The following is a 15928-nucleotide window of genomic DNA, read 5'->3' as shown; positions in this document are numbered from 1 at the left end:
ACAATATGTCATCACTAATAACACACACTGGATGTAGACTTTCATCTTATGGCACTAAGGTATTTCAGATGACCCAGCTGTATCACTTATCCAAGCTATCGTTGTTAAGACGTCCACCCACAAGATGAAGAAGGTGAGATGAGCCTCAGCAGTATTATTATGTGCTATGGACGCCATAAGTGTAGCTGAAATAATAATAAAATGAATAATCGTTGGACAATTTCATATAGCGCCATTTAGCCATAAAATAAGCAACAAATGTGCTTGTGTTATGGCTCCTAGCTTAACGGATATACTACTTATTTACTGTTTAAACACATACAGTATTCATAGTATAAAAATGATGATGATTTTTTTTATTCATAACAAGACCGCAATCACATCTGGTCTTAAGTGAGATGCAGTCTGGGATATCATTCTCAGCTAATAAACCCTTTTTTGGTGCTTGATAGATCAAAAACTAATTTATTTTATGATTCATATAGGACCCTGACCATATGAATCACGCACAGATGTATCAGTTTTTTGCCTAAAATCGAGAAAAACTCGTCATACATACAAACTACAGTGTTGTCATTTTTCTACATGAATCTATAACCCAAAAGCATCACATGGAAGACAGATTAGATTTTTAATGCAATAATATAATTTTATAAAGTAGGCATTGTAATCAGCATGCCACCTGAACCAAGCACAGATGAATCAAGTATTTGCCTTCGTCACACCGGGTTCTAAGCCAACCAGCTCCACGTCTGCCTTCTAGCTCATCCGTTGCAAGATGGGCTTGCCTCCACGCCAGAAACCAGACTCTCATGATTAAAACCTGACCAGTTATGGTCAAGAACAGCTCACGCCATATGAATCAGTATTTTATGCCGGACACTGCTTATTAATTTTTTTGCGAACAAACTAACTTAATTAAAATTATGACACATTTTTTTTGTAGAAGGACAACTCATTAGCTTTCGAAATAATTTTAATTTATATTGATATATCAAAAGGAAAATGCTACATCAACCATTTTGTTCCGGAAAATGGCTAACGGACACACCATATGAATCAGAGAATCACATTTCAAATATTTTTAATTTGTATAAAGACAGCAATTATGTCAAAAATGTAATTTGCGCCAGATAGGGCTATAGCTAAGCTATACGAAAAAAAATATTGCATGCCATTTTGTTAGTTGGTTACTGAACTATACCCAAAGACATCGAAAATTTTGCCTCCGAAGAAATACCCTATAATGCAGGCATTGTAAAGACACGGTATATTTCAAATTTCATTCAATTTGAACCAGTAGTTTAAGAATTATAACGGGTCAGTTTCTTAATTTTGTCACTCACTGACTGACTCACCGATCATCAAAATTCTAAGGCACTTCTAGCAGACCTAGAAGCTTCAAAATTGGAATATAAGTAGTGTTTGGTGTATGAATCAAGGAAAAACTAAAATATTTGGGGGCACGGTAGTGCAACCGCCAAGTCGAGTAAAATTGTTCAATTTCAGTCCAGTTTTCTAGATACATAACTGCTGTATACAAAATACAAAAAGAAATGAGATCCCATCAAAAACAATACCTACTTGTCAAAAAAACCAAGTCTCGCAACTCAGTTGTTCTACGGTAAAAAGTTGTGAGATCCATGTAATACCAAGTCCAGGCCAGGAAATCTTTAACGTTTTACATAAATATATTGACTTGGCCATCGCATGAAAACACGTGTAAATTAAATTATTTAGTGCGATAACTTTTTACCGTAGAACAACTGAGTTGCGAGACTTCGTTTTTAGGGTTCCGTAAGTCCGTTCGTCCGTCCGTCCGTCCGTCCGTCCGTCTGTCCGTCCGTCTGTCCGTCCGTATGTCACAGCCATTTTTTTCCGAAACTATAAGAGCTATACTGTTGAAACTTGGTAAGTAGATGTATTCTGTGAGCCGCATTAAGATTTTGATGCAAGAATAAAAAATAAAAAATAAATATTGGGGGCTCCCCATACCACAGAATAAGTAATAGTACAGGTACTTAGAACTGAAACTCAAAAATTTTTTTTTCGTCAAACACATACGTGTGGGGTATCTATGGATAGGTCTTCAAAAATGATATCGAGGTTTCTAAAATACTTTTTTTCTAAACCGAATAGTTTGCGTGACAGACGCTTCCAAAGTGGAAAAAAGTTGGTCCCCCCCTCTCTAACTTCTAAAATAAGATAATGAAAAATCTAAAAAAAACATATGATGTACATTACTATAAAAACTACCAACGAAAATTGTTTTGAACGAGATCTAGTAAGTAGTTTTTTTTTAATACCTCGTAAATCGTAAACCGCTTATTACCGCGTAATCTTTCATACAAATAACTTAAATTAAAAAATAATAATTTTAATTTCATAAATCAATGGTACGGAACCCTTTGTGCGTGAGTCTGACACGCACTTGGCCGGTTTTTTTTGACAAGTATTGTTTTTGATGGGATTATATTATTCTCTTTACCTACCTATACAGTGTGAGTCACGTTAAAGTGTACATATGAAAAAAGATGAAACTAGACCTATTTTTATCGACAAAAAAGAGGTCAAATAATTTTTGAGATTTTTTTTTAATTTTTTATACAGGGTGTTTCTTGTAAGGTGTCAAGCCGAAGGCAGGTGATAGGTGAGGACTAGACCTATCGATTTTACCCCCATGTATGTTCTACGATTTTTCATAGTTTAGAAGTTATAGTTAATTTTGTGATTTTTTCAAATTGTATGACCCAGTAGGCTTTAAATTTTTTTATCTTTTTTTTGGGTCGACGTTTCTCAGATTTCTTTTTTTTGACAGATTCCCTATTAATTACAGATTTTTGAAAAAAATAATCAACTTCCTATCTTTGATGCAAGATACAAAATTTTTGCTAGAAACATAAAAAATATGCTTTTAGCGGAACATTCTAAAATTTTCAACTTAAAGGTTTGAAAAAAAAAGAACTTTCATAGGTCCAAAATAATTTTAAAAACTGCGCAGTTTTCTGAACTTTCATAATAACACAAAAAAACATGTACTTAATAGGCCATTATTTTCTGTAATCGCTCCACTCAAGTGGCAAGTTGGAGATTCCGTTACATGTTTTTGACTTTCTTAGGACTAAGTAATGTTTGCAATCCCTTAAGTTTACGTTATGTAGAACACATTTAGAGACAATATCTGAAAAGAACATTTTTTATCCACAACGAGGAAGCTCTTGCCCTTCATCTGGTATACAATAGGGAATATAAAAATATTGATGAACTGCGGACAAAGCTGACTGAAGCACAAAACCAAATTAAAATGAAGAAGAAGGTTTCACAAAGAATTTTTTTGCGTCGTTGTCGAATGTGCATTCAGGTCAACGGCGGACATTTTGAACATTTACTTTAAATTAAATTATTACACCCATTTTTGCTCTCTCTCACACACACACACACACACACACACACACACACACACACACACACACACACACACACAAACTCTTTCCCTTTCTCTCACACTCTAATATGTAGGTATATCGAATTTAATCGTAAAGTAACAACCACCACTGTGGTCTAGTGGTAAGGCCACCTATTTAGGACAGCCAATTCCTCTGTGGTTTAGGATTCCGAGTGAAGCTCGCTGATCATCCATCAGTTTCCATCAGGTCAGATGAATGGCAAGAGATTCCTCGTTGTGAATAAAAAAAATGTTCTGTTCAGTTATTGTCTTTAAATGTGTTCTACGTAACGTAAACTTAGAGAATTGCAAACATTAGTTAGTCCTAAGAAAGTCAAAAACATGTAACGGAATCTCCGACTTACCACTTTAGTCGAGCGATTACAGAAAAAAATGGCCTATTAAGTACATGTTTTTTTGTGTTATTATGAAAGTTCAGAAAACTGCGCAGTTTTTAAAATTATTTTGGACCTATGGAATTTCTTTTTTTTTTTAAACTTTTAAGTTGAAAATTTTAGGATGTTCCGCTAAAGGCATATTTTTTTATGTTTCTAGCAAAAATTTTGAATCTTGCATCAAAGATAGGAAGTTGATTATTTTTTTCAAAAATCTGCAATTAATAGGAAATCTGTCAAAAAAAAGAAATCTGAGAAAAGTCGACCCAAAAAAAAGATAAAAAAATTTAAAACCTACTTGGTCATAAAATTTGAAAAAATCACAAAATTAACGATAACTTCTAAACTACGAAAAATCGTAGAACATACATGGGGGTGAAATCGATAGGTCTAGCCCTCACCTGTCACCTGCCTTCGGCTTGACACCTTACATGAAACACCCTGTATATAAGATAGATATAGATACCGCTTAGTTTAAAAGTTATTACGTTTTCTTTACAATAAGCAATTCTTTACAATTTTCTTTACAATTCTTTACAATTTCTTTACAAAATTCTATATAAATTTAAAAAAAATTGCAAAAATTTTTTGACCTCTTTTTTGTCGATGAAAATATGTCTAGTTTCATCTATTTTCATATGGACACTTTAACGTGACTCACACTGTATTGTACGTCCGAAATGGGCAAACTGTTGGTTCCTGTGTTATTTAACACAGGAACCAACAGTTTGCCCATTTCAATTTGCACCGTTGCAGATGGACGTGCCATCAGCAAACAATTATTAATTTATTTTTACACTAAATAAAATCAGTGTCGTGCATACATCGCATAAATCTGTGTCAGCGCGTGTTAGTCATGCAGTCATTGACATACTTTACCTGGGTTTTAGTGTCATTGTGAATACTAAATACGAGAATGGAGAGTCCCTTTGGTAGGAGCACCAGGACCAGTCGCAGCCCCCCTCCACCACAACATAAACCACAAGCTAAGGTAGCCCAACCCCCCACTGAGTCGAACATTGAAAGTACTGTATCGACCCAGGAAATACAAAAATGGCTTTCATCAATTGAGAATTGCCTGAGTGAGATATGCAACATATCTGCTGAGGGAAAGATGAACACTGAGCAGAAACTGAAAATCAACAACTATAGCAGAAATGTCATGGGAGGTGTATCTCAGTTAGCCGTACAATATCAGTGTCTGAAACAAAGATACATCTCAGCCCAACTGACTATCAATGCCTTAACGGACCAAAAAGAGACGTCAAATCAAATTGGGGAACAGATTCAGGACCTGAAAGAATGCATACGTACTGCCCCCCAAGTTCAACCACCTAGCTTATCTTTCGCTGACGTGGTACGAACTACCAAACATACGATCGCACGACCTTCGAGCACCAGCACTTTGGCCATTTACCCAACTAGCAAAGATAAGTCGAGCGAAGACACGAAAAAGCTCATTCAAACAATAATCAAGCCCGAAGAACTTAAACTGCATATACGCGGAATGAGAAAAACCAAAGAGGGAGGTGTTATTATTAGCGCTGAAGGTAAGGATGACCTTGAGAAGCTCAAGCAGTCAGAACAGCTGAGAACCTCGGGCCTGAAAATTGAAGAGACCACAAAACGGATGCCAAAAGTTATATTACTAGGAGTGCCCGCCAATACCCCCGAAAAGGAACTTCTGGAATGTTTATTTGAGCACACAACCAGTTCTACAAGCACAGGGATGGGTAATATATCACCTGATTTTATTAAGGACATAGACTCTTCTTACGAATTTGAATCAATAGTATGTGACCCACATTCATGCTCGTCCTATTTATCTAATAATAATATTAAAAGTAGTCTTAACATTTTCATGCAGAATATTCGTAGCATCAATTGTAACTTTAATGGAATGTTAGCGATACTTAGCCAAATTAATGTGGAAATAGACATGTTAGTCTTAACTGAATGCTGGCTCACCTCTTCCCCTCCAATTCCTCAGCTACTAGGGTATGATTCGTACGTAACTAACAAAACTAATATTTTACAAAACGACGGCGTAACTCTGTACATTAAAAGTAATTTGAGCAAGGTCACTGTGGAGGAACCCGACATAGTGGATGCAAATTGTCTCATAGCAAAGATAGGGACAGATACGGCAATTGTAGCTATATATCGTTCACCATCATATCATAATATTACCAATTTCCTACAGTCATTGAATCAAATTTTACAACAAGTATCAAACTTTAAAAATGTATTCATTATGGGCGATATAAATATCGACATCAAACTCGGCAATATCGAAAGTAGGTCACAGGAATACCTGACCTTTGCAGCTTATCTAGGTTTTCTACCTACTCATCTCCATCCCACTAGGTCGGGTAACTGCTTAGACCATATATTAGCAAAAAGTATCATCCCACTACAAACTTTAGTACTAACTTCCTCATTGACCGACCACAATTCCTTGCTGTTGTGCTTAGAAAAGCGCTACCAAAAATCTTACAGTATGCCGAAACGATCAACTATGTGTGCTCAATCAGCGCTCCATGACCTTGAAAACTTAGATTTAACGCCTTTTTACAGTTCAGATGACGTCAATACATCGGCCAATTATCTTATAAATTCACTAAAAAAGATAATTGTACAAAATACACGGACTGTATATTCAACCAGTAGTTCCAAAATTAAGAAACCATGGATAACTCCAGGTCTTCTGCGCTGCATAAGACATCGAGACAAACTTCATAAAAAATACACAAGAACACCAGACAGTGAAACTCATAAAATAATTTATTTTAGGTATAGAAATTTCTGTAATAATATTTAAAAAAAATTAAAGCGTCAGTATGAACGTGACGAAATTCATAAAGCAGGTCATGACAAAAAGAAATTGTGGAAAGTCATCAAAAATATCACCTACACTACTAACACCAAATCTTCCGCTCGGCAACTAATCACGAATTCCGCCTCGGCTGCACAATCCGTAAATTGTGTAAACAAGTTCTTTACTAATATAGGCAAAAATCTCGCTGAAAAAGCTAAACTAAATTGCACGCAACTTTTTCCCTCTATGCAAAACCCTTCCAAATTACAAACATTACACTCGTTTGCCCTATTTAACACTGACGAGGCCGAAGTTGAGCAAATTATCATGACGCTGAAGAATGACTGTGCGTCAGGAATTGACAAAATCCCCTGCTCTTTTATTAAACAATTCAAAAAACAACTTACTCCTCCGCTCACACATCTTTTCAATCAATGCATGTCGAAAGGAATTTTTCCCAACGTACTAAAGAAAGCAATAATACGACCCATACATAAAAGTGGAGATAAAACCTGTATGAATAACTACCGCCCAATAGCTTTACTGCCATCCATTTCCAAGATCCTTGAAAGGCTTATTTATAACAGACTCTTAAATTATTTAGAAAAAAATAAACTTTTGGCAGACACTCAATTCGGTTTCAGACCGAATAGGTCTACTGATGACGCAGTACATGAGCTCACCAATTACATTGCGAGACAACTAGACTCAGGTAATAAATGCTTAGTCATCTTCCTTGATCTTGCAAAAGCTTTCGATACAATTTCGATACCAATGCTTCTAAAGAAATTATACGACCTCGGTATTAGAGGAATTCCTCATACTCTAATCAAGGATTATCTTTCGGAAAGAACTCAACGTGTAATTATAGATGATGAAGTGAGTGAAGAGTTAACTGTCGAATATGGGGTTCCACAGGGTAGCATACTGGGGCCGCTGTTATTTCTCACGTATATCAATGACCTATGCCTACTTCCACTTCCCGACAACAAAGGGAAAATAATATCGTACGCCGATGATACAGCTCTAATGTTTAGCGCAAACACCTGGAGTGACGCGTTCGCACAAGCTCAACTCGGTTTCGACTCTGTCAATCAGTGGCTTAAAAACAACTTACTAACCCTTAATGTAGATAAAACTAAGTTCATAACATTCTCCTACAATGCTTTCTCGCAGCCTACCTCAAACTTATACTCCATTAAAGCCCATTCCTGCACTAATTCTCAACAAGCATGTGCATGCCCTTATTTAAATAGTACTGATAATATGAAATACTTAGGTCTAATCATTGACAAACACCTGAACTTTAAAGCTCACGTCGAAGCTCTCACATCTAGAGTCAGAAAATTGATATTTGCCTTCAAAAATCTGAGACACGTGGCTAAGGGTCCTCTTCTCAAAACTGTCTACCTCACGCTATGTCAGTCATTAATTACTTACTGTATTACATCCTGGGGAGGCACGCATAAAACTACACTAATACGCTTAGAAATAGCTCAAAGAGCTGTTCTGAAAGTAAGCACTTTCCGACCAACACGCTTCCCTACAGTAGAGCTTCTTACGAAATGCGACGTTCTATCAGTACGTCAACTTTTCGTATTACTAACAATCCTCAAAAAACACTCACTAACTCCCTTTAATCCCGACCTCAAAGCCAACAAAAGGCGCGCCGACATCGTATGTCCCTCTGAGCGATTTAACAGACAGCATACCCACAAATTCTTTTGTTTTCTAGGAAGCTTTTTGTACAACAGTATAAACAAGTATCTCTGTATATACCCAATGAACAGCAAAGAATGTAAATATGCACTGCAGAAATGGCTCAAGGGTAAAACATATGATGACACAGAAAACCTGTTAATAGTTATTAGTTAAATTACTTACTTTAGGTATGCTAGCTATAAATAAACATTCTGTCAGCAAAATTTTATTTATGTAACAAAATTGTCAACCTTTACCTTTATCAACATTGTTTTGGTGTAATTATTTATAATATCTGTTTAATAAGCACTAACTTACATAATAAGTATGGATACCTAAAACACAGGCAAACATTTTTGCTTAGTTTAGGTATACTACCTTAATTAACATATTGTTACTAACCAAATAATTTCATAGTCCCATTTAAGTTTCTTGTATTTAGGCTAAGTTTTTATTCAATAAATTTATCTTATCTTATCTTATCTTATCTTATCTTATCTTATCTTATCTAACATCCATGTAACAACAATGTATGCACAGTTTTGACAATAAATCACTATCTATCTATCTATCTAAGCAAGTTGTATTTAATGAGCGCGTTGATGTCTTTTATACGAAAACGGAGATTTGCACGGTTTAGATTCTAAATCTCCGAAAATAAACTTTAATCTTTATGTCTATCTAAACTTTACATAGGTCATCAACAGCCCTTTACAGTCCACTGCTGGACTATGAGCCTCCTCCACTATAGTGGAGGGTTTTGCCATAATCTCCACGCTTGGCAGGCGGGTTGGAGATCGCAGTTTAAAAGATTGATGTTTTTCAGAGAGCGCTGCTGCCCATTCTCTGTTTGATGTGTAGTCCCTAAGTCGCCTCTTACGACACCCGCGGGAAGAGTAGGGGTTGGTGACAAATGTATTCTACTCTGCCGTCACCACTCGGCTTAAGCGGCTTTTTTTTTTACATAGGTACTTAGACATAAAGATTAAAGTTGTAAGAGTAGAGTAGGTAAAGTAAGTTAAGGTAAGGTAAGTAGGTACCTAGGAAAAATAAGCTGGATAATATAGTATTTATGGGTAAGGTAAGATAAGGATTTTGGTGTCCAAGTGCCTCAGCCATAGGGTTTCTGGTTTCTCGACTTATTTTTTTTCTCGAGTTTCGAGAATTCTCGAGGCCAAAGTCTCGAGTTTTCTCGGGTCTCGAGTCTTTTAATGAAAACTGCTGAAATCGTTTGAAATTTAATAAAAACACAGGTTTTTTTAATCTAATACCTACTTTTATGCACAATAATCAATATTAGAATTTAGTACCACTTATTTTGGTAAGGAAAGAAACAAAAAATAAAATCTTCTTTCATAATTAATATTTACTAATAATCATAAAAAAAGTCATAAAGTCTAGTCTCGTGTACTTTAAGGATAAATAACAATAAAAATCTGGAGCTACAATTGAATCACTTGTTTTCTAAAGAACACAAGTCCAAATAGCAAAATTACGATAAATAGTTTTTTTTATGAACGAATAAAACTTTTTAATAAATTTTTAAATTTCTTACAGATAACGACTTGAATAAACTTTACGAGGAGGCACGAGTACCTAACCTAACGTCTGTTAGGTAAGGTAACTGTCTAGTTAACAAATTTTTCCGTCTTTAAATCAGTCAGAGTCAAACATACATAATAAATATAATTATCATACTCGTTGGTGAACATTATTATTATAGTTTCGATTGAGATCATTACTTGCAAATCAAATCAGTTAAAAAAGGAAAGACTAGGCCAGTCTTAAAGCCAAGTTGACCTATTAAATAATTAAAAACTTACTTTTGTCTAAGAAAATAGGCTTTCAAGAATATTAAAGCTTCAAAATCGAAACTCGAGAATTCTCGAGCTCCGGTAATTTTTTTCTCGTCTCGAATGAAGCCAAATTTCTCGAGTTTTCTCGAGTTCGAGAAAGCTCGAGCAGAAACCCTACTCAGCCAGCAGACGTGCCAAAATAAGACCAACACTCATGTACGGCTGTAAGACCTGGACGTGGTTGAAGATTTATGGTTTGGCTTCTGGGGTACGCACAGACAGTGGCGCTTAGAGGAGAAGGAAGAATGTGGAACTGGAAGATGTGGTGGCCAAACATCATTGCCGACTTCAATTTCACTGACTCGACCTGTCGTCACCTGGAAAGAATCCTCTTCGATCGTGCGGTAGCAAGCATAGCAAGTAAGACATGTAATAAACAATTTGAATTTGAATTTTGAATTTGACAAAGTAGCGAAGAATCTGCGCAAGCTCCACACGATCACTGGCGAAAGAAAGGTGGTACGGGACAGACCGAAGTGGGGACTTTAACTGTTAAAGGAAAGGTCAAAATTTACATTGGCCATTTAAGATTGTTATTTTTTGTTATGTAGGTAGGTACTTAGTACATAATTTGAATTTAAGTTTTTCCACCTTACAAGAAATTTATGTCCCCCTCATAAGCGATGCATGTCGTAGTTTGCGCATGAGCTTGAGGTGAGGCTGAGAGCTTCACATCGAAACACTTAACACGAAAGCTAAGGAACTATAGCTATTATGAAACAACACTTACACATGCGTGTGCGCCCACGCTGATATTACGACAGCGATTGCATACAATTATGAACTTTGCAAAAATGTCAACTATAAATAACGTGAACCTAAGCGGTCGCATGCTAAGATGTTTTTATATGATACTAGCTGACCCGGCGAACTTTGTTCCGCCTTAATGGCAATAAATAAGCAGACTTTTTTTTTAATTTCGAACGGGATAAAAAGTATCCTATGTCCTTCTCCTGGCTCTAAACTACCTCCCTGACAATTTTCAGCTAAATCGGTTCAGCCGTTCTTGAGTTATAAGTGGAGTAACTAACACGACTTTCTTTTATATTATAAAGAAGATGTCATTGGTCGCATGTCAGTGTACAACAAACAAATAGTAGTTTTTAACCGACTTCAAAAGAGAAGGAGGTTCTATGTTCGGATGAATGTATTTTTTTTAGGGTTCCGTACCTCAAAAGGAAAAAACGGAACCCTTATAGGATCACTTTGTTGTCCGTCTGTCCGTCCGTCCGTCCGTCTGTCAAGACCCTTTTTCTCAGGAACGCGTGGAGGTATGAAGCTGAAATTTATATCAATTACTCAGGTCTACTGTCCCTTGAAGCTGTGAAAAAATCAAACTTCTAAGCCAACGCAATCAAAAGATACAGCCGTTTATGCCGCAAATTTTCGACACTTGCAAGGGAATCAAAACCTACAGGGTGCTTCCCGTGAACTCAGAATCTTGAAATTTGGTACGAAGCAACGTCTTATAGCATAGATAAAGGAAAAATTACGAAAACCATAAATTTTTAGTTACATCACATAATATATTTTTTTTAAATAATTTTAAACTTACTAACCATTTCCTCATAAACGCGTAGAGGTATTAAATTGAAATTCATACCAAATACTCAGGTCTATAATACCTTTAAGCTGTAACAAAATCAAACTTCTATGTCAACGCAATCAAAAGAAACAGCAATTTAAGCTGCATATTTTGAAACTCGCAAGTACTCGCAAGGGAATCAAAACCTAAAGGGTACTTCCAGTCGACCTTACATCTTGAAATTTGGCATGAAGCAACGTTTTATAGCACACATAAAGGGAAAATTCCGAAAACCTTAAATTTTTAGTTACATTACAAAATATATATTTTTTAATAAATATAAACTTATTACTTTTTTCCTCATGAACGCGTAGAGCTATCAAGTTGAAATTCATATCAAATACTTAGATCTAATTGCCTTTAACCCGTGAAAAAAAAAAATTCTAAGTCAACGCAAAAACGCAAAACGCAAAAGTACAACCATTGATACCGCATATTTTGAAACTCGCAACTACACGCAAGGGAATTAAAACCTAAAGACCACTTCCCGTTGACATAGAATCTCGAAATTTGGTAAGAAGCAATAGCTTACAGCACAGGTAACAGAAAAATTCCGAAAAGCTTAAAATTTTAAGTAGTTATACCACCAAAAAAATTGTGATTGTAAACATAATTTCAGTTATATTATAGATAAATGATATGTGTTAATATAAAATAAAGGATTACTTAAACGATAAAGAGATCTTTGTCTTAAATTTATGCTCCTCCATCTTTCCCCATTGTAATGTTATGAATTTCATTTTGCAATAAAAATACCATAGTTATGACTCGATTGTCGTAATGAACGAACTTTGTAAACCTTGCAGGTTTGTACGGAACCCTCGGTGCGCGAGTCCGACTCGCACTTGGCCGGTTTTTTCTATGTATGTTGACTGATTACTCCGTCAAAAATGTAGACGATTTTCAAAATTCTTTTTTGTTCGATAGAGTGCATTTCTGAGGTGGCCCCATTGCCACCAAGTCAGGATCTGATGATGAGATCCTAGAGAAATCGAGAGCAAACCTCAATTTTTATAGGCACCTATAACGTTTTTAGGGTTTCGTAGTCCTGACAAGGAACCCTTATAGTTTCGTTATGTCTGTCTGTCTGTCCGAGGTTTTCCTTGGAACCTATTGGCACTAGAGAGCTGTAATTATGTGGAGGTACCTATATAAGTATATTAATCACGCCGACAAAACGGTAAAATAAAATTTTGAAAAAAACATTTTTTTAGTGTAGCTCCCCTACATGTAAAGTGTGTGGGGTATCGTTTAGGTCTTTTAAAATGGCTTAGGGGTTTCGACTATTTTTCCATTTAGGGATCTGTTTGCAAATTATTAAAGTTTAAAGTGCCAATTTTTTTTCGAGTAAGGCGTCAATAAAATGACGTGCCTTTTTGTAAACTACTTAAAAAGCCCTTTATTTTGATACCCCACTCGATAAGTTTTAGAGAAAAAAATTTTTTTAAGACATTATGGCACCTAAAATCCGCCATTTTGATTTTTTTCCAACTTTAATATAGCCAGTGTCACTCTCACGATTACGGCGAATCTAACGACACCACTCACGCTAAAATCGGTCAAGCCGTTTAGGCTGTAGGCCGTTCCAAAGAAATATACATACATACATACATACATACACTCGAAAAACATAATCCTCCTCCTGGCGCAGTCGGGTAAAAAATGTGGAAAAATTCTTGATAATAGTGATTTTTATGAACTTTCAAGGAAAACAATAACGGTTAAAGATAGATCAGTTAGTTTAAGAGTAATAGTCGTTTAACTCATGTATTATTATAACATTTCTTACCTAATAAAAATTAATTAGAATAAAATACTAAAAGTGACTTTAGATGAAGAAATTGCTAGCTTCTGAAATATATTGTGGTAATGACGGACAACTACGGAATCCTACACTGCGCGTGGCACGACAATTACTTGGCCAATTTTTGGAGTCGGTTTTAATTTTTATAATAAAATTATTTTTTGTGTAATAGGTAAAACTATGATTCCTGTCAGTAGCAATTAAAAGTCAATATGTAACTTGGTTATTGTTTATTCCTCTTCTCAAATACCTAAAATATTTTTAAAGATATATTTAATCTATATTTTTAGGACATACGAACATACATAACTTTTTTAAAAAATAAAACCGACTTCAAATGCGTGAACACAAAAAAATACTAAAAATTAAAAATATTGCGTATAAAAAAGTTCATCCCCAATTTTCCACCCTTGGGGGTGAAATATTTTCTTCAAATTCGCATGAAACCACCCTTTTGATAATACCTATTCAACAAAAAAATAATCGTTCAAATTGATTTATAATCGGCGGAGATATTGCGTATAAAAAAGTTCATCCCCAATTTTCCACCCTTGGGGGTTGTTTTTTCTATTATTAAATTTAAATGGGACCACCCTTGAGGTATTACCTATACGCCGAAAAAAGATTTGTTCAAATCGGTTCATAATTGGCGGAGTTATCGCGTAACAAACATAGAAAAAAAAAAAAAAAAAAAACATACTGGTCGAATTGAGAACCTCCTCCTTTTTTGAAGTCGGTTGAAAATGCGAGTTCATTTCTTTTAAATTCAAGTTAAAATAGGTATCATGCTTATCTGCAGCATTGCCTGAGGTATAGGAGCAGCACTGGAGAAGATGACATTGACATGAAGTGACAGAGCATACAGATCTGAAGTCTAGCTGACGTTTGACCGTGATAAACAGTAAACACACAGCAAGCACAGGAGGGTGTGCTGTTCCAATAACTCGGGTAATGACTCAATTATGCACTATAATGTGTAATTATGATTTAATTTAATTTAACATCTATGAGCACTTAACTAATATCCTACACATTGTTACTAGAATGTAACATTGATCATATAACAAAACCAAACTTGGCCACTGTGCTAACGTTCATACATTTTGACGATATCCAACAGTAGGATGTACGGCTGTTATCTCCGGTTGTTGCCCCGCTGGTGTCCACGGCCCCGCACGTAGGTCTTGTGCGCGTGCTTGGCGCCGTGGTCCGGGCCGGGCGGCGCGAAGCGGTCGCCCTTGGCGGAGTGCGGCGCGGCGGGCGGCGCGGGCGCGGCCTGAGGGTGCGCGCGGGGCGCGTGCGAGCCGTTGGCGCGGTCGGCGGGCGGCGCGGGCGCGGGCGGCGCGGGCTGCGGCTCGCTCATGTTGAGCTGCTCGTTGAACAGCATGCAGAACTCGCCCACCTTCTGGATGTCGCCCGACTTGCCCGAGTAGAGCGTGAGCGCGGCGCGCCACAGCGACGCGTAGCCGCGCGTGAGCCGCACGATGTCGCCGGGCTGCAGCAGCGCGCCCGGCTCGTCCCACACGGACAGGTTCACGGCGGCGGACGCGTCGGCCACGCGCAGCGTGCGCACCTCTCGCGCCTCTTTCGTCAGCGTCGGCGGACCCACCTCCAGGACGATGAACACAGCGTTTATGTTCTTCATACCCGGTTTTAGATCTTTGATTTGAACGTACTCTAAATTACTCATGTTGTGTAAGAACAAATATACTGTTTTACATGTAAATTTAAAATATTAGAGTAATTTTAGGATTTCATTTTGTAGTTTTACAACTACGTTTACAAAGCCGAAACGTCAAAAAAAAGCTGCATATTTTGACAATCAGCTGATATGTCAACATTTGTCAACGTTTGTCTATGGTTCAATTAGGAACATAAGGGTCTAGCACCATGAAGCTACAGATAAAAATGGAGGCCACACTCCGAATACCTACTTGAAGCACAAACTAAGTATCACTATCTCGCTCTCTGTGGGCAGACTCGCTCTTTCTAAATAAACAAAAAATATAAAATTGCTGAAATTCAATGAAACCAATGTAAAATCTTTATTTCTTGACATAGGTATCATTAAAAATGATAAGTGTAATTACTGGTAAAACGTTTTAGGAAGAAATTACTGTAAAAAATGTGAAAAATGTTTACAATGATCCAATGTCGGAAATCACGAAATAAACACTTACGCGTGGAATCTTATGTCACTTCCAGGACACCACGTACTACCGCAACCACGCACTACAAAATTTTGCACCAATTCTTGTGATAAAACAATGATTATTTCCTGTAAACAATCTCAAATGAAATTAACTGCTTAATAAACAAAATAG

General features: G+C 36.6%; 1 protein-coding gene across 1 annotated transcript; it reads right to left on the bottom strand.

The window, feature by feature from the left end:
- Positions 1–14739: 14739 nt before the first annotated feature.
- LOC135083112 (SOSS complex subunit B homolog) lies at positions 14740–15430 on the bottom strand. The gene has a single exon (XM_063977879.1). The coding sequence runs from the start codon at positions 15292–15294 to the stop codon at positions 14740–14742; it is 555 nt and encodes a 184-aa protein (XP_063833949.1). The 5' UTR covers positions 15295–15430.
- Positions 15431–15928: the final 498 nt, after the last annotated feature.

The sequence above is a fragment of the Ostrinia nubilalis genome, chromosome 22 (genome assembly GCF_963855985.1).
Source record: "Ostrinia nubilalis chromosome 22, ilOstNubi1.1, whole genome shotgun sequence".
Taxonomy (NCBI): domain Eukaryota; kingdom Metazoa; phylum Arthropoda; class Insecta; order Lepidoptera; family Crambidae; genus Ostrinia; species Ostrinia nubilalis.
This window is presented reverse-complemented; position numbering and strand designations above follow the sequence as displayed.

Coding starts and splice junctions, on each gene's coding strand:
- LOC135083112 (XM_063977879.1), bottom strand. CDS start 15,294: ATGAGTAATTTAGAGTACGTTCAAATCAAAGATCTAAAACCGGGTATG.